The following is a 25,375-nucleotide window of genomic DNA, read 5'->3' as shown; positions in this document are numbered from 1 at the left end:
GCACTACTGGTGCAAATTCATGAACTCATTTCTCTTATCTGGAAGGAGGAGAGCATGCCAGGGGATCTCAGAGACACCGTAATTGTGACCATCTTCAAGAAAGGTGACAAGTCCGATTGCGGTAATTACAGAGGAGCTTCCCTGCTGTCTGCCACAGGGAAAGTCATCACAAGAATCCTCCTCAATCGCCTTCTCCCAGTGGTGAAAGAGCTCCTCCCAGAGTCGCAATGCGGATTCCGCCCACTAAGAGGCACAATGGACATGATCTTCACCGCACGCCAATTACAAGAGAAATGCAGGGAACTGCACCAACCGCTGTACATGGCCTTCTGTGACCTCACAAAGGCCTTCGACACTGTCAACTGTGAGGGATTATGGAGTGTCCTCAAATTCGGCTGCCCTCAAAAGTTTGTCACCATCCTCCGCCTGCTTCACGACGACATGCAAGCAGTGATCCTGACCAACGGTTCCACCACAGACCCAATTCATGTACGGACTGGTGTCAAGCAAGGCTGTGTCATCGCACCAACGCTCTTCTCAAGCTTCCTTGCTGCAATGCTCCACCTCGCTCTCAGTAAGCTCCCCGCTGGAGTGGAGCTAATTTACAGAACAAACAAGAAACCATTCAACCTCCAGTCCAGATCCAAGGTCGTCCCATCCTCTTGGCGCACACTGAGGTCGAACTCCAAACCATTGTCAACACCTTCACCGAAGCGTACGAGAGCATGGGCTTTACACTAAACATCCATAAGACAAAGGTCCTCTACCAACCTGCCCCCGCCATACAGTACTGCCCCCCGATTATCAAAATCCACGACAAGGCCTTGGACAACGTGGACCACTTTCCATACCTCGGGAGCCTACTGTCAACAAGGGCAGACGTCGATGACTAAGTCCAACATCGCCTTCAGTGTGCAGCCTTCGGTCGCCTGAGGAAGAGAGTGTTTGAAGACCAGGACCTCGAACCCAGCACCAAGCTCATGGTCGAATGAGCAGTAGTAATACCCGCTCTCCTGTATGCTTCAGAGACCTTGACCTTGTACAGCAGGCACCTCAAAACACTGCCTCCGTAAGACCCTGCAAATCCATTGGCAGGATAGGCGCACCAACGTCAGTGTTCTCGCTCAGGCCAGCATCGAAGCTTTGATAACGCTCGATCAGCTCCAATGGACGGGTCACATTGTCAGCATGCCCGATAAGAGACTCCCAAAACGAGCGCTCTACTCTGAGCTCCGACATGACAAGAGATCCCCAAGTGGGCAGAGGAAACGCTTCAAGGACACCCTCGAAGCCTCCTTGAAAAAGTGCAACATCCCCACCAACCCCTGGTGCATTCCTAGCCCAAGACCGCACAAAGTGGAGGAGAAGCATCCGGGAAGGCGCCGAACACCTCGAGTCTCTTCGCCGGGAGCCGAGCGCACGTCAACCCAAGCACCCCACCCACCTGCCCCTTCAACCACCGTCTGCCCCACCTGTGACAGAGACTGTAGGTCCCGCATTGGACTCATCAGTCACCTGAGAACTCCTTTTTAGTGTGGAAGCAAGTCATCCTCGGTTCCGAGGGACTGCCTAAGAAGTAGATTAGATGAAAAAAACTTAGGTTTGATATTTACCAGCTATTGATTGTGAATTTAGATTTGCAGCAAATTGTGGGTCACTTTGAATTTGTGATTATTGTAACTATATAATTGGAGGCTCAAGTTTATTGCAGTAACCAATTTACTGATGCTGTTCTCCTAAAACAGGTTAGGTGCAGAAACCACTGGCAGTTTGCTTTTGTTTTATGAAAGTTACTGGAACTAAACCAGTAATTAAGTAGAACGAGGATGCCTAAGATTTGTATTTTTTACAGGAAACCTTTCTTGATCTGGTATATCAAAAAATGTATCAACGTATAAATGTGATTTTAAGATCCTTGATATATCACTAACTGTGCTAAACCATTTATATTAACTTGAATGATTTATATCGGTAGATTTGTCAGTCTATCGAACAAACAATGAACTTTTTTCAGCCTCTTTTCCTAAATATACTTTCAAACAAGAATTATATGTAGGAAGTATAGTTTGCAATAACACTTAACCAAATTGCAGATTACAATGTAAATGCAGATGACTGAATGGTGATGTCATCTGTACCTTGGTGCTTTTCTGATCATCAACTTCTCACTTCAGCCAAAAATTAAACTTTAGCATTGTTCATGCAGGCGATATAGAGCTATATATGAGTTGTATACGAAAGAGAATTAAAATTGTTTAGCCGGTATTCCCACATTAAGTGGTTCAGTGTTGCTTTATTTTAGATGATGGTGATGGAGACAAACAAAAGAAACAGCTTGGAAACCCACATGTGGAGCTACGTAAGTATTGTTGACGATCTGTTGAACTTTCTGGAGCATCTCCCTTCATTTCACAGTGTGTCAAATGTCTTCAGCTTATACTTCTAATGGCTAATTGTATAAATGCACCTCCTGATTTGACACTGAGCGATGCAGATCAATTAGGTCCCAGATTCAGCTGGAAGTGGAAGTTGACTTCAATGTCCTCAAGCGAAAAAGAATAAAATGAAGTTCCCACTTCAATCGCTTTCCAGAATTCTCTCAAAGTACCTGCTGAGTGGTCGGGTTTGAATAATGGCCGCCACAACAGTATCATTTGCTGACAGCCCTAATACAGGCATACGCTTATAGCAGTATAATCTAGAAAAGAAAGGCTTTTCACGACCTCAGGACATTCCAAAGTGCCTTACAGCCAATGAATTACTTTTGAAGTGTAGTCACTGTTGTAATGTAGGAAACATGGCAGCCAATTTGTGTACAGCAAGCTCCCACAACAGTAATGTGATATTGGCCAGATAATCTGTTTTAGTAATGTTGATTGAGTGATAAATATCAGGCAAAAACAAATTTTGCAACTGCCTGTTTTGATAAAGGAGGTAGTGTTTTACTCTGGCTTGTAAAATGTGCAATGTGTGTGGCTGCGATTTCGCCATCAGGCGGCCGGGGTCAGTGGCGCAATCCCGCTGCTGGCTCCATTCAGCTCTGAAAAGAATTTTATGCTGATTGGGCTTGTTAAGCCACCCAGCGCGTTTGGCAGCCAGTTGAAGGAAGCGGGTCTGATGATGCAATTTGATGACGCGTCATCAGCCAGTTTCCTTAAAGGGACCATGCGCAAATTGATTTTGTCAGTTCTGCTGTCAGTGTTCTGCAGCATTGAGGTGCTGCAAACACTGACGAGCAATGCACAGAGGTGCACGGCTGCACCAGGCTCTCCCATGACTCCCTCCATAAGCATGTACACAGCACGCAGGGAGGTCCTCTTTTTCCTTCCCATGGGCAGAAGAGACCTCCCCAGGAGACCAAAGCAGCTGGTTGCACATTGCACAGGAGGGCACAAGCAGGGATGTCGTCAGGAGGACCAGGCTGTAGTGGTGTGTTGTAGAGTATTTTAAACCAACGCTCGACACAAGGTTTTAGATTGATAGTCAAGTTGTCTTTATTGCTCCGGTGGGGAAACAGTCTGCTCTGTCTTAGCCAGACCTTTCCAAATTGGTACAGCAAACACTACATTTTTAGACATTACAATACACATGTCAAAATTAATTCCTGCCACCTAATTGGACCTTGGCCCGCATGCATCTTCACTGATTGGTTGCCTATGCCGCATTACATTAAAGTACCGCCTTTATTATCGGCCATTATCCCCCAAGCTGTTGTTGCACCTATGACCTTTGTTTATGCCAGATGGGTCTCATCATCATTGTACTTCTGATTCATTGCCCTCCTTTCCTGCCTCTCCAGGCCTCTTTCATTGTTTTACTTTCCTGCCAGAACAGAACTTGCATCCTCTTAGGCCTCTTATGGTTCCATGTCCGCCTATGTTATCTCCACTGCCAATTCGGCAACTTAGAAAAAGATGGTCTTTTATTACACCATTCAGTGAAACTGACAGCGCTATCAGTTTAACTCTTTCCCCACTGCAAGACGCAAACCTTTCAGTGATCTCCGTAGATCACGAAACACTACTGCAAAGCCACACTCAACCTCACCCTGCTGTGCCACTCATCACATCCCCATCACTCTGCCTTCCCTACCCTACTCCTGCACATCCTTACTCACACCAACTTACCTTGCACCTCCGCCCATCCCTCTCTATCTACATTATCACTTCCCCATCTCACTAACCACCCCTCACATTCACCCTCGTCCTAGTCCAATCATACCAACTAACAACACACAAGGGTAGGCACTTGGGTGTTTTATGCAATGTTCATGTAAAGCTTCTGTTAATATAGTGTCAAATATTGAAACCTTTATTTTCAACACTTTGCATTCTTGGACAAATTTGTGTGAACCTTTGGAAGTGGCTTAGTGAGTTGCAGTGAATGGTGAGGCATAACGGTACCCCCCGCAATGGTGATGAGTGTGAAAGGAATGGCTTGGGCATTGTAGGGATGCTTTATGGTGTTGGTGTGGGGTGGTGCCAACCTGGCGCATCATGTGGCAGCCAGGGAATAAAGTGTCGAGTGAAGTAAATGTGGCCATGGTGAGGCCATCCCTGGCGTCCCAGGCAGCAATGTGGTCGGGTGCTGATGTCCTGTGCAGCACCAGCTGATTGCGGAGAAGGTTGGTGGTGTTGCTGCTGGTGTTGGGGCTGATTGTGGTGGGGTTCTGAGGACCAAGATGAGAGAGTTTCAAGGGCACCAATGCTGACGTAATAGATGGCAGGTGAGGTTGAGATGACGGAAGCGATCTGTCAGTGGTGAGAGAGGTTGTTCCACTGAGGTGATGTTGGATAGAGTTAGCTCCAAACATTTGCCAGCTGCATAAAGCTCTATATGTCTTCCAAATGCAGTAACAGATTCTAATCTTGTAAAGTGAACACCTATGAAATAGAGCTTTTATAGACCATTTGCAGCTGTTAAATAAAGAAATCATCACATGCTGACACAACACCTGACCTCCTTACCTGACGTGATCCCCAAGCAGCGGGGAAGCCATGGGGAACACATAAAATTGAAAGGTAGGCATAAAATAGTACTTAATTGGCTCTTAACAATATCTAATGATGTCAATTGCCTCCCCCACTGCTTGGTGTTGGGTCTGTTCGGCGATGACAGACCCAACATCTGGGAGACGAGCGTGGAGGTGGGTTCCCTACCCGCTGTCAAAAAAAAAAAAAAAAAAAAAAAAAACATTTTCCCAGCCGACCCGCCTCCAAATGCCCCCGCTGACCCCCTGAAAAATTCCGGCCTGTATGTAAGTTCTCATTAAGTTGGAGTTTGGAGTAATTTGCTTAAATGTTCCTACCTCACCATCTACTTGATCAGCTGTGAAGTTAGGAAAGAGACAAAAAATCTGAGCATTTTGCTGTTGGATAATTTAGAAAAAGTGGTGAGAAGGAAAAGAGGGATCATTTACATTTTTGGAAAGATGACTTACCATTTGAGGCAACTGTTGAGACTAATGAGCTGAATTGAGCAATTTCATGAGAAATCTTGACTTGGCATTTTTTATAACATCTGACCCATCCACAATGCTCTTTGGGGAACTAATTCTACCCCAGCTACACTCTATGTACCTGTAGTACTAGTTTAATACAAGCACACAAGTCTTCCTTTACAATACCCTCCAGTTCTTAGGCTTAAGTGTCAGCCTTGGCTCCATGGTAGTACACTCGCCTCTGAGTCGGAAGGTTGTGGGTTCAGGTCCCACTCCAGAGACTTGAGCACATAATCCAGGGTGACACTTCAGTGTATAACTGAGAGAGCACTGCATTGTCAGAGGTGCCGTCTTTCCGATGAGATGCTAAACCAAGGCCCTGTTTGCTCCCTCAGGATCCCATGGCACTATTTCGAAGAAAGTGGGGGAGTTCTCCTCTCTGTCCTGGCCAATATTTATCCCTAAACCGACATCACTAAACAGACTATCTGGGGACAGCTGTTTGGGGACCTAACTGTGCAAATTGGCTGCCACGTTACAACAGTGACTACACTTAAAGTACTTAAGTAGCTGTAAAGCGCTTTGGGACATTGAGGTCGTGAAAAGTGCTACATAAATGCAAGTTCTTTTTTTGTACAAAATGAACTTGCAATCACTTGCTTATACACAACAACTTGCATTTATTTAGTGCCTTTAACTAGTAAAATGCCCCAAGGTTACTTCACAGGAGCATTATCAGACAAAATTTGACAACCTCCACACCTTTGTTTAAGGAAGTTCAAATTGATCAGTATCCTTCAAAGTCACACATCAGGTCTAATAGAATTGAGAAGTGTGTACATAGTAAACAGTGTCCAACTATTCCACTACTGGGGAGAAAAGACTAATACTGTGCTATGCTACCATTAACTTTATGCCACATGCCATGAATGTTTTTATTACCCTTTCACCTGTATCCCACTAGCGCTATTACATTTTCCATGTGGGCCCCAAAATTGTAAGTGAAAGATCAACATTTTAAAAAATACCTTGTAGTAAAACATTTTGGACTCTGTTGAAACCATGAAGAGTTTGTGAACTTTAACTGTATTGCTATTTGTAATTCAGTGCCTGTCTTGTGAAGAGAGTTTGCATTAAATGTGATTTTTATCTTACTAGAATTGATCCAACATGGTCCCATGAAATATACTTCAAAAGAATTACTTTCACTGGCCCACAGCTCTTACTTGGAGACCTCTGCAAAAGTATCTTTAATTCCCCCTGTTAGTGGGTGAATGAATTAGTCTTTGGCCACACACAAAGCAAAACCAATAAGTACTTTACAGATCTATGACAGCAATTGCCAGTAGACAAGGTGACTCTAAATTTATATTCTGTATGTTTATAAAAATGTTTTTCTTTTAACTTTTGTACAGAATTTTCAGATGCCAATGCCAAGTTTTACTGTCGAATTTATTATGCCGAAGAATTCCACAAAATGCGAGAAGTGATCTTGGCCAGCAATGAAGATGACTTCATCCGATCTCTATCTCACTGTGTGCCATGGCAAGCCCGAGGAGGCAAATCAGGAGCAGCTTTTTATGCTACAGAAGGTAAGAATTTCCTGATTCAGTAACCTAGGATAAAGATTCAATAAGGCATTTTTTTATTAAAACATAGTGAGTAAATAGTTAGTAAATCAGATACTGGTACACTATACAGAGTACCTTGTGCTGAACTTTGTATCTGAAGAGTGTAGTCATAGTACATGTTATTAACATAAATGTGAAACAGCAACAAATGGCAAGTTTGTATTTAAACCCATAGGTTGAACTATGGCTGACTTTACAAAACTGGTATGATACAAAGCATGTTAAATTTCAGAGAGCATTGGGATTTCACAGTTAATATGCAAAAATGTAATTCTTATAAACTGAGCACTTTCTTAAAATTCAGAATATTCTCTGCTTTAAATTTGTATTATTTCTATTGAGTCTTTAAAATTGTAGAAAACTTTTTATTGAAAATCAGAAGCAGTTTCATTGCCAACAACGCACTACAATACAAACTAGAGAGAATTTGCATTTATCTAACATCTTTCATGTCCTCGGAATGAACCAAAGTGTTTTAGAACTAATTAACTACATTGTGAAGTATAGTGGCTACTGTGTTATGTAGGTAAACACAGAAGCCAATTAGTGCATAGCAAGGTCCCACAAACAACTCCAGTGTAATACTAAGGGAGTGCTGCAATGTCAGAGGTGGACATAAAAGATCCTATGGCACTATTTCGAGGAAGAGCAGCGGAGTTATCCCTGGTGCCCTAGCCAATATTTATCCCTCAATCAACATCACTAAAAAAACAGATTATATGATCATTAATCCATTGCTGTTTCTGGGAGCTTTCTGTGTGCAAATTGGCTGCTGTATTTCCTACATTACAACAGCGACTACACTTCAAAAGTACTTCATTGGCTGTAAAGTGCTTTGGGATGACCGGTGGTCATGAAAGGCGCTATATAAATGCAAGTCGTTCTTTCGTTTGTTCTTATGAATGTTGGCCAAGACATTGGGCGAAGTCCCTGCTCCTTGAATAGTGCCAAGTGATCTATTACATCCAACTGAACAGGCAGATGAGACCTTGATGTAATATTTCATTCAAAAGGTAGAGCAAAAAGATTGTACGTACAGGTGAAAAATAGTCATGTACTACGCATTCATATAATTGAGGGTGTTGGGGTAGAGGGACAGGAATTCAAAATGTTTATGACTCACATTTAGAAAGGATTGAATTCGTAGAATAGCATAGAAAGAGGTCTGAGGTGCTAAAGTTTTTAAAATTGAGAGATTTCTATGCTGATGTTTCCTTAAAATATGCACAAATGATTTATAGATAGTTTTGAAGTGTACTTGAGTTTAAAGGATCATTGTAAATTTTGGCAGTAGTGCTTTTTATTGCTTCCATGTGATGTTATGTACCGTACAGTGCTAAAAATGGTAGGTGGCCCTTCCAGAACTGAGAAATTAAAACTTTCCACTCCTGTTCACCACCACCACAAAAAGTGTATCTGCAGTTAACTTTACCTTCAGTCCAAATTGAAAAAGATTACACTGATAAAACAAGTTGATAAGCCATTGTCCTACTCATGACACATCATTGATGGGAGTCATATCAGTGCCTTGCAGTCATTTTGAGTGATTTATTATTTAGGCAAGGCCTACTTGATGGCCATATTAACTATGTAGAAGCAAAACAAGGGAATAGAGATTGGAATACCCTGCATTGTTGTTACGTTTTGTTTAAATTGAAAATGCAGTCTGGAATACTGCTTTAAGAAGTTATGTATTTGATAGGAAATCTTGCTCATTTTCAAGCGGAATTTATTTCAGTTGTGATGTGCTTTGTCTTGACTTCAAAGTGCAGACAAATATCTTGGGTGCGATTTTTATCATTTTTAAAAATGTAATCTTTTCTAGATGACCGCTTTATTCTGAAGCAGATGCCTCGTCTGGAAGTCCAGTCTTTCTTGGACTTTGCTCCTCATTATTTTAATTATATTACAACTGCCGTTCAGCAAAAGGTAAGCGAGGTTGTGGGGGATGCCTTTTTTCCTGCCATTTCTCTTTCTGCTACGAAAAGCTTTGATTTCTTGTTGCAGCATGGCTTCAGGGTGTCTGGTTTCCTGCAGTACCTTGTCCCACTTATGGTCAGTGGGTGCCAATGGGCTGTTCAATCTCTGGGAACTTCACAGCCAAGCCTTGGAATTTTTCTTGTAGTTTTGATTAGATTGGGAAATGGCAGTGTTTGTTTACCTGTGGTGCTAATTTCTACTCATTGCCCTTTGTACAATTAATGGAGATAAATGCTATATGTAAACTATACAAATCACACCAGTTCTAATCTAGTTCTCCTGCTGTGAAAAATAAAACCTTCAAGAATTAAGTTCTGCAAAGCCGTTAAGCTACAGTCAGTTTTGGGATGCTGCAGCTTTATGGCGTAATGTTCTTTTTGATTCTTGCAGTACCAGTGCTTCAAAAAAAAAAAAGAGTAATGCTGAAGTAGTTGAATATTTGTTCATATAAACCTGAGCATCTGATCTTGACCATCTTGGAGAGATGCAGAGGCAGGTGCTTCGCTGCTCACAGAGAGAAAATGGGAGGGCGAGTCCCTCTGGAAACTGTTACGCTTCTCCCAGCAGCCAGTGACATACGGTGGGCCAGAGGGCAATTATAAAGAATTTTACATAAATGGGAATTTAACGTGGGGGAGAAATAGTCATTTTCAACTGAAGAAACAGTAGACTAGTTCAAAGTGCTACCATTTATTTATTATCTCTATATAATATCACCACTCAAGTGCACCACCTGGTGGAGATACATGTGGACTTGGACCATTCCACTCCCTGAACTGAGAGCAATTTGGGGAAATGGATTAAACTCCAAAAAATGGTTAAAATGTACACAAAAGCTAACTGCTACCTCTGTGTATTGTTTCCAATCTCTCTTTTTATAGTGAGGATATAGACAGGTTTAAGTGAGTGGGCAAGAAGGTGGCAGATGGTGTATAATGTGAGGAAATGAGAAATTATTCACTTTGGTAGGAGGATGAGAAAAGCAGAATATTTTTTAAAAGGTGAGAGACTAGTGTTGGTATGCAAAGGTATTTGGGTGTCCTTGTACACGAATCACAGGAAGTTAATATGCAGGTACAGCAAACAATTAGGAAGGCAAATGGAATGTTCTTCAATGATGGTGGAGCCCAGCACACGAGTGCAAAAGAAAAGGCTGAAGCGTTTGCAACCATCTTCAGCCAGAAGTGCCGAGTGGATGATCCACTCAATCCATATCGGCCTCCTCCTGAGGTCCCTACCATCACAGAAGCCAGTCTTCAGCCAATTCGATTCACTCCACATGATATCGAGAAACGGCTGAGCGCACTGGATACAGCAAAGGCTATGGGCGCCGACAACATCTTGGCTGTCGTTCTGAAGACTTGTGCTCCAGAACTAACTGCACCTCTAGCCAAGCTGTTCCATGACAGCTACAACACTGGCATCTACCTGACAATGTTGAACGCTGCCTGGGTATGTCCTGTCCACACAAAGCAGAACAAATTCAATCTGGCTAATTACCGCCCCATCAGTCTACTCTCAATCATCAGCAAAGTGATGGAAGGTGTTGTCGACAGTGCTATCAAGCAGCACTTACTCATCAATAACCTGCTCACCGGTGCTCAGTTTGGGTTCTGCCAGGACCACTTGGCTCCAGACCTCATTACAGCCTTGGTCCAAACATAGACAAAAGAGCTGAATTCCAGAGGTGAGGTGAGAGTGACTGCCCTTGACATCAAGGCAGCATTTGACCAAGTGTGGCATCAAGGAGCCCTAGTAAAACTGAAGTCAATGGGAATCGGGGGGGAAAACTCTCCACTGGCTGGAGTCATAGCTAGCACAAAGGAAGATGGTTGTGGTTGTTGGAGGTCAATTATCTCAGCCCTAGGACATCGCTGCAGGAGTTCCTCAGGGCAGTGTCTTAGGCCCAACCATCTTCAGCTGCTTCATCAATGACCTTCCCTCCATGATAAGGTCAGAAGTGGGGATGTTCACTGATGATTGCACAGCATTCAGTTCTATTCGCAGATCCTCAGATAATAAAGCAGTCCATGCTCGCATGCAGCAAGACCTGGACGACATTCAGGCTTGGGCTGATAAGTGGCAAGTAACATTCACACCACACAAGGCAATGACCATCTCCAACAAGCGAGAGTCTAACCACTGCCCTTTGACATTCAACGGCATTACCATCACCGAATTCCCCCCACCATCAATATCCAGAAACTTAACTGGACCAGCCACATAAATACTGTGGCAAGAAGAGCAGGTCAGAGGCTGGGTATTCTGTGGCGAGTGTCTCACCTTCTGACTCCCCAAAGACTTTCACCATCTACAAGGCACAAGTCAGGAATGTGTTGGAATACACTCCACTTGCCTGGGTGAGTGCAGCTCCAACAACACTCCAGAAGCTCGACACCATCTAGGACAAAGTAGCCCACTTGATTGGCACCCCATTCACCACCTTAAACATTCACTCCCTCCACCACCGGCATACCATGGCTGCAGTGTGTACCATCTACAAGATGCACTGCAGTAACTCGCCAAGACTTCTTCGGCAGTACCTCCCAAACCCGTGACCTTTACCACCTAGAATGACAAAGACAGCAGGTGCATGGGAAGACCATCACCTGCAAATTCCCCTTCAAGTTACCATTCTGACTTGGAAATATATTGCCATTCTTTCATCGTCTCTGGGTCAAAATTCTAGAACTTCCTCCCTAAGCACTGTGGGAGTACCTTCACCACACGGACTGTATCAGTTCAAGTAAGCGGCTCACCACCACTTGGATGGGCAATAAATGCTGCCCTTGCCAGCGACACCCACACCCAGGAATTAATTTTTTTTAAAGCCTTTATAGGGCTTTGATGAGAGCACACCTGGAGTACTTTGTACAGTTTTGGTCTCCTTAGCCAAGGAAGGATATAATTGCCTTTGAGGGTGTGCAACAAAGGTTCACTAGATTGAGTTCTGTCCTGTGAGGAGAGATTCAGTAGAATGACCCTATATTTTCTGGAGTTTAGAAGAATGAGAGGTGATCTCATTGGAATGTATAAAATTCTTACAGGGTTTGACAGGGTAGATGCTGAGAGTCTGTTTACCCTGGCTGGAGAGTCTAGAACTTGGGGTCATAGTCTCACGATAAGGGGTCGACCTTTTAGGACTGAGATGAGGAGAAATTTCTTCACTCAGAGGATAGTGAATCTTTGGCATTCTCTACCCCAGAGGTCTGTTGATGCTCAGTTGTTGAGTATATTGAACTCGGAGAGCGATAGATTTTTGGATATTAAGGGAATCGAGGGAAATGGAGATAGGGTGGGAACGTGGAGTTGAGGTAGAAGATCAGCCATGATCTTTTTGAATGGCAGAGCAGGCTGGAGGGGCTGTATGGCCTACTCCTATTTCTTATGACCTTGTGTTAATGTAACAAATCACTTATTTTGAATTGGGCATTAAAATTGCATAATAATTAACTTTTTTTCACCCCCTAAAATATCATAGAGACCTACAGCATTGGCCAAAATTCTGGGGGTATATCGAATAGGCTACAAAAACTCTCAGAACAATACAGAGAAGAAACTGGATCTTTTGGTTATGGAGAATCTCTTCTATGGGAGAAAAATGGCTCAGGTACGTGGCAAATAGTTCACATCTGGTTTCTAATTTAAAATTGTTTCATCAAACATTGTAATTTGGATGATGGTAAAGAATTGGGAACTGAAGACAATTACTCTGACCTGATTATATGTGCTACCAATGCACAGCAGTACATGGTTCCTTTAGAACTTCAGTATATTGGTTTACAATTAAAGATGCATCAGTTTCTACTTGATTCTGAGTCATTCAATAAATAGGATTAGCAGGATTTTCCTAATCATCACCAAGTTAAAACTGGGACAGCAGTATCGATATCACAGAAAAGTTGAACTTTCCTTTGGACTCTTTTGTCAAGCCTTGTGCTACAAGCTGATGACAATCCAGGTAGCATTTTAAATGTTGCAGTTCAAGCACAGGACTTTGGGTTATTAATCTTCCTGAACGCAAGCCTTTGTATTGTTGATTGTCCTTATCTAATTATAATTTTTCTTAACAGGTTTTCGATTTAAAAGGTTCTTTAAGGAATCGAAATGTTAAAACGGAAACTGGAAAGGAGACATGTGATGTGGTGTTACTGGATGAAAACCTATTAAAAATGATTCGTGATAACCCTCTTTATATTCGATCACACTGCAAGGCTGTGCTACGGGCATCCATTCATAGTGATGCATACTTTCTGTCAAGCCACCTCATCATTGACTATTCCCTACTTGTAGGCCGAGATGATACTACAAATGAATTGGTTGTTGGAATTATTGGTAAGTGGGATGGAAAGTGGTTTACGGTCATTTAACCTGTTGCATTAACCACAAACTTCAACACAATGCGGACATTGTTACCACTACTGGGGGTGGGGGGGGGGGTTGGAAAATGAGTGGTGCAGGATGACAGCCCTTCACCCACCATTCGGGAAATGCCTTATGCTTTCTCGGCAACTCTTTTATAACTAGCTGATACCAGGAATTCAACACGAGAATAGATGGGAACCCATAATGGAGTACATTGGTACACCAACTTGCTGTACTGCAAATGTGGCTAGTTTGCGCTTGTAATTTTTTATCCTTGTTGCAGTAACAATAAAAGTGCAAAGAAAAATGTATTATGTGGTTTCCCTCAAATTATCTTCCTGACTCATTTCTTTTGATTTAGATTATATCAGGACATTTACTTGGGATAAAAAACTTGAAATGGTTGTAAAGTCTACAGGAATCTTAGGTGGACAAGGTAAGTCTATAAGTAGTTGTTTATAGGCACCTTGTACAAATAGCAGAACTGCTATTGAAGAAATGAATGATAAAATACCCTGCAGGATTACAGGCCTTGAATAAAGATGTAGATAAGAGGCAGAACAGGGAATTAGTGGTTTTGCCCTTGTTCTGTTTTCATATTTATGTCTTATTTTTACAAGAACAAAACTTTATGTGCAGAATTCATAAAATTTTCTATATATCTTCCCACCTTTCAACAGAGTAGCATGTACTAACCTTTAGCCTTGGCTTTCACAGCTCACTTGGAACAAGCTACCGTCTGTCCTTGCTGTCTTTAAAAAAAAAACTCTTCTGCAGCCGTATGTCACTGTTGTAAATACAAGAGCAACATCCTCACTGCTGTGAAACCTGAGTTTAGTTCAGTTCATGTTACTGTATTATACTTGCGTTGCATTTAACTGTAACTTAGCATAATAATTTCAGATCTATAGATTTAAAGCCAGTTAAGTGCCTTGCTTCAGCCATTGGTTTTCTTATGGAATGAAAATCTTGTACCACATCTGTTTTTGAAGCATAATCTGTGTTGGCACTATTTCAAAGAACAGGGGCGATATCCCCAGTGTCCTGGACAAAATGTATCCCTCAATCAGCATCACTAAAAGCATATTGTCTGGTCATTATCACATTGCTATTTGTGGGAGCTTGATGTGTGCAAATTGGCTGCCACCTTTCCTACATTGCAACAGTGATACACTTCAAAAAAAAAAAAAAAGTACTTAATTGTCTGTAAAGCACTTGGGACGTCCGGTGGTCATGAAAGGGGCTATATAAATGCAAGTCTTTTTAAATAGAAAACCTTGTTTATTTAAGCAACTGGAATTCATGCCATGCCTCCACAAGATCTCTTTTTTCCTTCTGGTCTACCTTATGTGAGGAATGCAACAGATCAGGTTAAATAATGCCCTATTGATGTGCTGGCCCTTCTATACTGTGACAGAATTAAAGAAGTTAGTACCATGCCAAAACTTAGACATGCTTCAATTTTTGTCATAGTGTTGGCATTGCCTTTTGCTCGATTGCCTTCTCGCACAGATTCATTTTGCAGATCTTTCACTTGAAAGTGTTAATTATAATTGTTCCCTACAACCAGAAATTAAGGAGTCCCTGATGATCCAGCTTGTACCTGGTTCACTGGACTGAATGGGTTTGAAAAGACAATTTCTCATTACATATTTATGTGGTACTGTAGTTCTGTTTATTATTACCATGCAGTTCATTTCTTTGGCAATATCCTTATTCTGTTTAATGATTTTTCCAGTTAGGAGAATACAAAGTATTACATGATGCTTGTAGAAAGTGTAGAGGGCCTTTCCACATTTGTATAATAATGTACAACCGTGATGAATAGTAAACACCTACATCTAATAAAGTGATAACTTTTTCCTGTACTTAACCAATGTATGGTGCAGACCAGTTTAAAATTGATTAGGCAGCGAAACTTTTCTCTTGTACTCTTAATAATTTCAGATCTATAGATTTAAAGCCAGTTTAAGTGCCTTGCTTCAACCACTGGTTTTCTTATGGAATGAAAATCTTGTACCACATCTGTTTTTAAAGCACTACAATATTGCTACTTTTTTGCACAGGGAAAATGCCAACTGTGGTTTCCCCAGAACTTTATAGAACAAGGTTCTGTGAAGCGATGGACAAGTACTTCCTGAAGGTGCCAGAACACTGGACAGGCCTGGGTGTGAGCTGCTGAAAAGACAAGATAATGTTGGATTAAACCACTCAACAGCATTTACGAGATATATGTTATGGAAGGGGCGAATCCGTGAATTGTCCATTTGAAAGGAAACTGATTCCATGGACAGCACTGAGTCAGAAAACACTGTACATATATGATTTATTACAGTATTGCATCAGAGCAGAAAAAAATAATTTGCCAGTTCCAGTGGGGAATTTTTTTTCCTTAATTTTGAAGTTTATTTTGGGTAGATGAAAAACAGTTTTACAAAAAAAAATGCATTTAGCATTTCAAATGGTCCTATTTGAGGGATATGAATGACCTGCAAAACTTGAACTTTATTTCCACTTTGACGTGCTTAAAATAAAGCAGCATTAGATAATAGCGCAACTCATTGAGGGCTTATCTTGCAAAAGCACAAAGTGCGGCTCTCAAATCATTAGTTCACTATATGCACACATGCACAGTAGGTGCTCTTTATAATGCCTTTGTGATCTGTAGAAAAAGCATGTTAGAAATGGGGTATTTATACATAGTTTCTCTGAGTGAGGGAGCTATAATAATACTTGCTATTTCAGTGTTTGTATTAAGGGTATACTGCTCGTAAGTAGAAAGTTGGATAAATTTCAGTGTTGATGTAACACTCCCATTGCAATATACAGCTGCAGGGCTGACAGGCAGAAACAAGTTTTCAAATTTCAGAACTGTTGCCATGAATTTTAAAGAATACTTCAAACGGCAGTATTTTCCCCATTTATGCACTTTGAAAATCTTTTTTCCTAACACGGGTACAGAAATAGATTTGTAAATAGAAAATGTTAAAAATGGCAAATTATGTGGGTTTTTTGCATTCCAAATTCATGCAAGTGTCTTTATATAACTGATATCTTGAAAGAATTATAATTCAGGCTAATTTGACAACTCAGTGATACACTTTGAAAAGATGTTTTTCATCATGCTTAGAAACAGATACAGTGTTGAACACATCTGCATCTGGGATTTGAATTCACTACGGGGCAAAGTTCATTTTAGAGGGTTGTTTAAGAGAAAATAAATAACACCATAACTATTGCCAGAAATCTGGAGCACTAATGTATAATAAAACTTCAGTAAATTCTATAAGGTGTTTTATAATGCTCAAAATGTGTGGTGTTGTTTGAAACCATATTGGTACTTTTGGAAAAAAAACTATTAATGGAATTACAATAAAATATTAAGAACAATGGTATGTTAGTGCACTCAACATTTTTCACACTGCACCATTTACTGTTAAGTTTTAGTTGCTATTTTGTTTAGGCCACATGTGTCATTTTATTAAATTGTCATATTTCATGGAGGTGATGAAGCATTCGAATTACTGGAACTTGGCTGATTTTCTTCAAACGTTCAAAGTATAAACATTTCAAACTCACTATTACACTTGTAGGTTTTTATGCTAGATATGTTACTTGGGTTCTGTGTCAATAACCATTCCTGTAAATGGACCTCATGTTCCCTACAAGCCAGAGTGTCTCGTTACCTGTCTAATGTCAAGAGAAATATAGCAAAGCCCAGGGATTGAGCAGAGAACCTTTCCTTCCTTAGTGGAATATATCACATGCTAACGCGTGAGCTCCTCCAGTTTGGTAAGTTGATGAGGGTGAGACGAAGTAAGGTGGGAGGAGGCTTGTGTGGAGCATAAACACAGGCATAATGAATATATATCAATTAAACTGGGGCTCAGGCTATAATAGAACACATTTATTTAACATTAGATGGGCGAGTGTATTCAGTACAAACTATATTTTCTGTAGTTAAAGCATTTATTCTCTAAATATCAAACAACTAATATGCTTTTCTTGCGATAATTCTCAACATAACATTGATCTTTGAGAGACAGTCACTTCCTTCTTGCATAATGAAAACTACCATGGAGCCAAATCTAGCTCAATCTTTTTTAAAATTTGTATATGGGATGTGGGCATCGCTAGGAAGGCAAGCATTATTGCCCATCCCTAATTGCCCTTGAGAAGGTGGTGGTGAGTCACCTGCTTGAACTGCTGCAGTCCGTGTGGTGAAGGTACTCCCACAGTGCTGCTAGGGAGGGAGTTCCAGGATTTTGACCCAGCGACGATGAAGGATTGGCAATATACTTCCAGGTCAGGATGGTGTATGACTTGGAGGGAAACTTGGATGTGGTGGTGTTCCCATGCGCCTGCTGCCCTTGTCCTTCTAGGTGGAAGAGGTCGCGGGTTTGGGAGGTTCTGCCGAAGAAGCCTTGGCGAGTTGCTGCAGTGCATCTTGTAGATGGTACACACTGCAGCCGCGGTACGCTGGTGGTGGAGGGAGTGAATGTTTATGGTGGTGGATGGGGTGCCAATCAAGCGGGCTGCTATGTCCTGGATGGAGTCGAGCTTCTTGAATGTTGTTGGGAGCTGCACTCATCCAGGCAAGTGGAGAGTATTTCAACGCACTCCTGACTTGTTGCTGACTTTAGATTGCCATAAAGACATATATAGATATTTTCAAAGGGTTTTGAATGATATTATTTATGTCTTATTAAAAAAATTTGCCTCGGCATGTTCTTCCTGTTTACAAAACCTTGGGCCTGAATTTGCTGGAATCTTGCGCCGTGATGATGCATTAACAGCATGCAACATTATTAATACGTAAACATTCCAGGAAATAATGGAGTGAGTTATGCCATTAGTTGCATTGCGCCAAAGTTTACTGGGACATTTGCATAGCTCTGCCGATGGCCTCGCCTAAGCCAGTAAAAGTTTGTTCTCATCACTCATCCCACCATTTCAGTTAATCAGCAATTTGCTGAATTTATGCCATTATGCGTGCTGCAGCCAGTTGGAGTGAAAAATAGAGGGTGACCTGATACTGACGTGATTTATGGCCCTCGCGTGACTCAGCCTGGGAGGTCAACAAAGGGACCATTAAAGTTGTGGAGACTCACTCCAGAGCAGTCTGAAAATTGTGCTCAAGAGTTTTTCTAATTCTCTCCGTTTCGGCAGTCTTTTCTTACCAGTTTTGCCATTCAGAGTCTGGTTAGTGTTTGAATGCAATTACAGTACTTGCAGGACCCCCACCCCACCTCTTTCTACGTGTTAAGAAGGTGAAAGCATTGTAATGGTGTATCCACTGATTATTCCCCGATTCTTGATTATCACGGACAAACGAGGCACCACAGCTGGAGACAGAGCCGATCTACGCCTGTCCCCCGAGTGTGTACAGGGAATGAAGGTAATTTGAGGCATTGCCTGAGGAGCTTTACATGCACAGCCTGCGCTTCACCAAGGAAACAATTGACCACGTTTCTGAGATGCTCCACGAGGACCTGAAGCCGAGGTCTACTCCCCGCGTGACCTTGTCAGTAACCATGAAGGCGACGGCAGCCCTCGGGTGCAACAAGGAAGGTGGCCTAGGAGTAAAAGGACAGCGACGGTAACTGTATTCAGGTCAGTTAAATAGTAGTTTTATAAATAGTACAATAAAAATCCCTCTAACAATATTTAAATGTAAATTTGTTCCAACAGTATTAAACTATTTTGAAATAGCAAAAAGTGTCAAAAGAACAATTTAAAATGTCAACTATTGGAAACAGATTGTGCAGTCCAAAGCATGCCTGAGGGGCCGCTAAGCATTAGAATGAGCCAGAAGAGGTGGGCTCTGCATGCAAGGGGGCACCCTACTCTTCCGGGCTCCTGTGCCACTTCCAGGTATGCATGAGCCCTTGTGCCACGTGAATGGCTTCTGAGCTCCACATATCAAGCGGAATCAGGGATTTGGAAAGTATGTGGTTCCTGATGCTGCTTTGAGGGTACATGAGGAACAGATGTGATCTGACCAGTGGCAGTTGGCTTCTGTGATGGGGCAGCTGCTGGCTGCATCACTCGAGGGTGATCCTCAGCATCTGGATCCTGTGAGGCTATTGCGTCCAGCACACAGCCTTGGGGTTGAAGGGTGTGGTCCTGGAAATTTATGGCTTCCTGCTGGAAAGCAGCATATCTCTCGTAGGAACAGCAGTAGGTCATTCAGCCCCTCGAGCCTGTTCAATTAGATCATGGCTGATCTGTATCTTACCTCCATCTACCTGCCTTGGTTCTGTTACCTTTAATACTGTTGTCATCAAAATTCGGTCTCTGAATTACTAGTAACTGAACCACTACACTACCGTACCCACAGGAGGTCTTGGGGACTATGATTGTTGCCGGTGCTGCATGGTGGGATACAGGCATCAACAATCAAGTGAGCTGTCCATGCAACAACCTGGCACAGGTTGTCTAGCTTCACCCACCTAAGTCCCCCCACTCTGGAACTTCCTAGATCCATCCGCCTCTCTACCTCCCTATCCTCTAAGACCCAGCTGTAAAACTTACCTCTGACCGAGCTTTTGGTTATCTCTCCTCCTTTGGCTCAGCATCCACTTTCGTTGGCTTATGCATCTATGGAGTGCTTTTTCTACATTAAAGATGCTATATAACTGCAAGTTGTTTTTGTTATTGGCAGAGGCATCCACTCACAAGGAATTTGGCAGTTAGAAGTGTTGTCACTGGGTGAGTCACTGAGCACTAGTGAGAACGAGGACCTGTGCTTGAAAACGGGAGTCCTATATCTCCACAGTGAACTGTCCTCAGCTGAGAAGCTCAGCGGCCTAGTCTTCAAAAGACCAATGATGCAGGAGCATTAATCTAATGTGATAGCAGCAGATATGGGCTTCAGAGATATGGGTGAGATGATGGATAAGTGGTAATCACCTACCTGGATCGACACACACTCTGGAGGCAGTGACAGTTCAGATTTCTGCAGTGTCAAGATGCCATGAACAATTTCTAAAGACATTAGTCACTTCAGGAGTGGTAACTATCAGTGCGTCACCATGTGCTTCCAAGGTCAGCCCGAATGTAACACTTGCACAGGGCTTCGCAGGTCATTGTGACAATTTGATCTGTGATAACATACTGGCCATTAGCACCTATAAGAACATAAGAAATAGGAGCAGGAGTAGGCCAATCGGCCCCCTCGAGCCTACTCCACCATTCAATAAGATCATGGCTGAACTAATCCTAACCTCAAATCTTCTATCACTCTCCATCCCACCCGACCCATGTGATCTCCCAGGAGAGGCAAAAAACCAGATAAAAAACCCAATGGCTAATTTGGGAGAAAAAATCTGGGAAATTCCTCTTCGACCCATCTAGGCGATCGAAACTCGTCCAGGCGATCACTATCCCTATATTTTCTACAGTACTTACCTTCTGTAAAGGCGATCTCCACCCCAGCCAGGAACAGGAATAAAACCATCTCCTGAAATCTAACCGAATTAGAACACAAGTAGGAGCAGAACCAGGCTACACGGCCCCTGGGCCCGCTCCACTACCCACAGGGCCATGACCATTCCGAACCTAGACTCCTGTCCAATTTGCTGCCCGCTCCCCGTAACCCTTAATTCCCTTTACTTCTAGGAAACTTATCTATTTCTGTTTTAAATTTATTTAATGATGTAGCTTCCACAGCTTTCTGGGGCAGCAAATTCCACAGACCTACCACCCTCTGAGTGAAGAAGTTTCTCCTCATCTCAGTTTTGAAAGAGCAACCTCTTGAGTCTGTGTCCAGCATTGGAAAATCACTTGTGGCAAGGAAGAGATACCCCGTGAATTGTGAATCTCCACAAGTTGTTGGATGACTTGTGCCGCTCTGCTGTTAGCCTCGGCAGCTTGCCATCAACCTCCCCGTCTGTTTCAAAACATTGCTGCATTTGTGCATTAATTGACAATTAAATCTGCCGCAGAAAGTTGGGGCTGGTGCTTAATAGCATAAGTATCATTTTAACAATAAGATTTATGTTTCTGCAATGCCACTCAGCCACTGCAGCCCAGAAACTGTAGAGTACCACAGTCCTTAAGAGATTGTTAAAATTTAAATTTTCTTTTCCTGTCCCTTTTCTCTTTCTCAATCCAATCTTTCCCTCTCTTTATTTCCCTTTCTGGACATATTTTGAACTCTAATTAGCCCAATTTCCTTAAATTGCTTCTGTTTCTTTCTCAGTCCTTAAATCTCATTGGTTAAGGAGATACCTGGTCAAGGTCCCAGATGCCTCGTTGCCCGCGCCACGCCGTTATCAGCTCTCACTTCCAGCAATTTGCAGCGCAAAACTTTTTCCAGTTGAAGCGTGAGGGGGAAAAAAAATTATCTGACGAATGGGGCATATCACGCGATGCCTCACTCCAGCAACATCTGGGTAGAGAGTCGAGGCGCTGTTGGTGAAGACAAGAAGAGCTGCGCCCCCTGGGGGTACGTGCGATGATGTGTTTGCGTGCGCGCTCTATCGCAGCCCTCCGCCCAAGGGGGGGGTGGGGGGAGAGACTGGCTGCGCGCGCTTCCCGCGGGGCGGGGCTCTGCTGACCGGCGGTGCGCATGCGTTCTGCGCGTATATCCGGGTGCGCGGCGCGCGCTTCTTTCTTTCGGTCCTGGGATTCTGAGGTGAGCGGTTGGGCGGTGTTCGTGCTCTGCTGCAATCCGGCTTGTATCAGCAGTTTAAAGTAGCCAATCCGGTCATAGTAACTGTTGTAAATTTTTTTACAGATCCTTGTCGACATGAGAGCTAAGGTAAGCGATTTTAAAGCGTTTTATTTTAGCCCTTTTTTAATAGTAAGAGCGGTGGCTTGGGGCCTAGTTGAACGGCTTTTAATAGGGGGCGGGGTGACTGGGCCGGAGGGTGGAACGCGGGGCGAGTTAGCGCGCACGCCTCGTCTTGGGCAAGAGAGCGCGGGGCCGGCACCAGATTCCATCCGAGTGCGCGGGCGGGCCCGGGGCCGGCACCAGATTCTATCAGAGAGCGCGGGCGCTCTGGGAGACCCGGCACTGATGTTACTTGGCAATTCCTTTCTTTTTGAAGGGTTTCCGTTTATTCTGCCGGGGTAAACGCCATGAATTTTGCGTAATATTCGGCAGGTTTAGTGACCGCCGTAAGAGCAAAGATGGTTGCAGGTGCTTCTGAATTAAGACTTAAAATTCGGTGCTGGCGTTCGGCGTCGTGCTGTTTAAATATTGAATGCGTTTTGTTGCTGTCTGCCGCTCCGGTTCTGGCGGCCATGTGGTGTGAAGGGATGCAACTACTGTACTGGTATTTCGAGAAAAGGATAATATGCGGGTGGGATGTTTTTGCAGTATAAAACACCGTTGCTTCTCCCAATCAATCTGTCGTTACAATTATATGCTGTAATAGGTCAAACTGGCAGGAAATGTGTTGCTTCATTTTGCATCAGCCCTTTCCAGTTCCAGTTGTACAATCAGCCCATTGGGAAAAGTGTTTTTGAATCTCAATATTTAGTGTCAATTTTAATCAATTTTCTTTTTTTTCCAGTGGCGGAAGAAGCGTATGCGCAGGTATGTACTGTAAATTGGTTAAAAGTATGGGAATTCCTATGGAATGGTGTAGATAAAGGAATTCATTTTGTATACACGTTTATGCTTTTATTTTTCATAGTTACAATTGTTAAATGTTTTCTAGTCACCTTCCAATATATGTAATTGTGAAAATTTTGCAGTTTGAATCCACTTTCGATCCAGCCAAGTTCCTCTGTTTATTTCTTGATCTGTTGCCATGAACTTGCATTTGTGGCCCAACAGATAAAGGATTAGAGGGCAAAGAACATTTATTTAAATTGCACCGCTGTCACCTCGGTGATCCACAACTCAGGAATTAGTTTGGAAGTGTTCACCAGCATGTAATGAATTATAGCAACCAGTTTGTGCATAGCAAAGTCTCATGGACAGTGAGATTGGAAGGAGTGCAGTGCAGATTTGCCAGAATGATGCTGGGGCAGAAAGGGTTATGAGGACAGGTTGCATAGACTAGGCCTGCATTCCTTTTTGAATATAGAAGATTACAGGGTAAATTAATTACAGTATTGAAGGAATTGGTGTAGATAAACTATTTCCTCTGATGGGGGGAGTCTAGCACAAGGGGACATAACTTTAAAATTAGAGCTAGGCCGTACAGGGGTGATGGTAGGGTGCATTTCGTCACACAAGTAGTGGTAATCTAGTACTCTTTCCCCCACAAGTGTTGAGGCTGGGTCAATTGAACATTTCAAAACTTAGATTGATGCACTCTCGTTAGGCAGGAGTATTGAGAGATTATGGAGTCAGGGCATACATAAACATAGAAACATAAGATAGGAGCAGGAGTAGGCCATTCGGCCCTTCGAGCCTGCTCCGCCATTCAATGAGATCATGGCTGATCATCCAAACCCTAGCACCCGGTCCCTACACTGACAGCCATCCCACCCAAGCCCTAACCCCGTAACACCATGTATTTAATCCCCCCCTAACACTAAGGGTCAATTTTTTTATCATGGCCAATCAACCTAACTCGCACATCTTTGGACTGTGGGAGGAAACCGGAGCACCCGGAGGAAACCCACGTAAACACGGGGAGAATGTGCAAACTCCACACAGACAGTCGCCTGAGGCCGGATTTGAACCCGGGTCCCTGGCGCTGTGAGGCAACAGTGCTAACCACTATGCCACTGTGCAGGTCAATGGAGTTCAGATGCAGATTAGCCACGATCGGGCTCGAGGGGCTGAATGGCTGCCTCCTGTTCCTATGTAGTAGTAAGTTGAACTGAATCTCGAGTTCCCAAAGCATTTAACCATGGCCCCCTCTTATTTCTCAGCTACATGCTAATCCTCTTGATACCCAGCTCTACCCTGTTGAACAGGGGTTTAACATTTGCAATCCTCTGGCATCACGCACAGGCTATATTGAAATATTCACCTGTGGCCACCAATTGCAGTTGAGGTCATCTTTGATTTTGTTTTGTTGTCCAAAGCCTGTCCCTGGAGTTGACACTCAATTTGCCTTGATTTACCAATTCTTTTTCCTCTAGTGCTCTACATACTGACATTGCTACATTTGACTCTGGGCATCTGCTTTAGGTGTGGTCTTGACAAAATCTCTTATTTTTGACATTCGATATGTGCACACACACTCGTATTCTGAAGACAGTAGGCTGAAGTATGCACAAGACTTGGTTATACTATCTCCAGCAATATCCTCTCTCCTGGCTAATTTGGCTTGCTGTGCAAGGATCATATTGGCATGGAATATGGCCAAACCATGACCTTGAGTTGAGATGGTCTGTTTGAATGTCTTCTCCTGTATTGTTCCCCTCCCCTGTACTGCACTTCTCTATCTCTCCATACTCCTCTCCATGTGAAGGTGCTGACCACTAGCTTTTACTCAGTGCATTGCTCCCTTTGTGTGAGGTATTCTATTGCTGCCCCTTCTCAATGCCTATTTTCCACCTGTCCTCCCCCCAACTAATGTTCTTACTCCTTTTGCAGGCTGAAGCGTAAAAGACGAAAGATGAGGCAGAGGTCCAGGTGAACTACTGCTGAAGATGCAGTGCTGATCAGGCTTTGTTGAATCTTGCATGGCAAATGGACTCTGGACACCTCTGTTTATACATGTTCTGCCAAGACCAACAATTTAGAGGCACCTCAGATGCTGGTCATGAAGATCTTGGAACATTGGCCTGTTGTAGTACTGTGCCTTGATGTATAGTAGTTATAAAATAAAATGTGAAAACTCATTTTGTATCTTGCTTTATTGGACCCCCCCATGTGCATATTGAGAGTGTTTAATTTATCCCAGTGTTGTCCAATAAATTGGTTGCATGTGACTAATTGCATTGTCATTAGTCATGTGATCTCAATACTCATATTTACAATGGTGCATTGATCTTGTAAGTTTGGTAAAATAGTAAGATTGTTTTTTTGAGTGCTTTAGTTCCTTTG

General features: G+C 42.8%; 1 protein-coding gene and 1 long non-coding RNA gene across 5 annotated transcripts in view; both read left to right on the top strand.

Annotated features, from left to right (window-relative positions):
* Positions 1 to 16,919, top strand: part of pikfyve (phosphoinositide kinase, FYVE finger containing) — a 180,198-nt gene extending 163,279 nt beyond the window's left edge. For all 4 annotated transcript variants that reach the window (XM_085985714.1, XM_085985715.1, XM_085985713.1 and 1 more), the window contains 7 exons: positions 2,303 to 2,359; positions 6,856 to 7,032; positions 8,897 to 9,000; positions 12,533 to 12,661; positions 13,125 to 13,386; positions 13,778 to 13,852; positions 15,483 to 16,919. In XM_085985714.1, the coding sequence (XP_085841840.1) occupies positions 2,303 to 2,359; positions 6,856 to 7,032; positions 8,897 to 9,000; positions 12,533 to 12,661; positions 13,125 to 13,386; positions 13,778 to 13,852; positions 15,483 to 15,598 (920 nt within the window). In that variant the 3' untranslated portion in view covers positions 15,599 to 16,919. The remainder of the gene's footprint in view (positions 1 to 2,302; positions 2,360 to 6,855; positions 7,033 to 8,896; positions 9,001 to 12,532; positions 12,662 to 13,124; positions 13,387 to 13,777; positions 13,853 to 15,482) is intronic.
* A 5,108-nt stretch (positions 16,920 to 22,027) lies between these two features.
* LOC147120140 (uncharacterized) lies at positions 22,028 to 25,170 on the top strand. The gene is made up of 3 exons (XR_015078129.1): positions 22,028 to 22,180; positions 22,938 to 22,960; positions 24,923 to 25,170. It is a non-coding gene; the product is annotated as an uncharacterized LOC147120140 (long non-coding RNA).
* Positions 25,171 to 25,375: the final 205 nt, after the last annotated feature.

This window comes from Somniosus microcephalus, chromosome 4 (genome assembly GCF_052327205.1).
Source record: "Somniosus microcephalus isolate GS21.2 chromosome 4, FLI_Smic_1.0, whole genome shotgun sequence".
NCBI lineage: Eukaryota > Metazoa > Chordata > Chondrichthyes > Squaliformes > Somniosidae > Somniosus > Somniosus microcephalus.
This window is presented reverse-complemented; position numbering and strand designations above follow the sequence as displayed.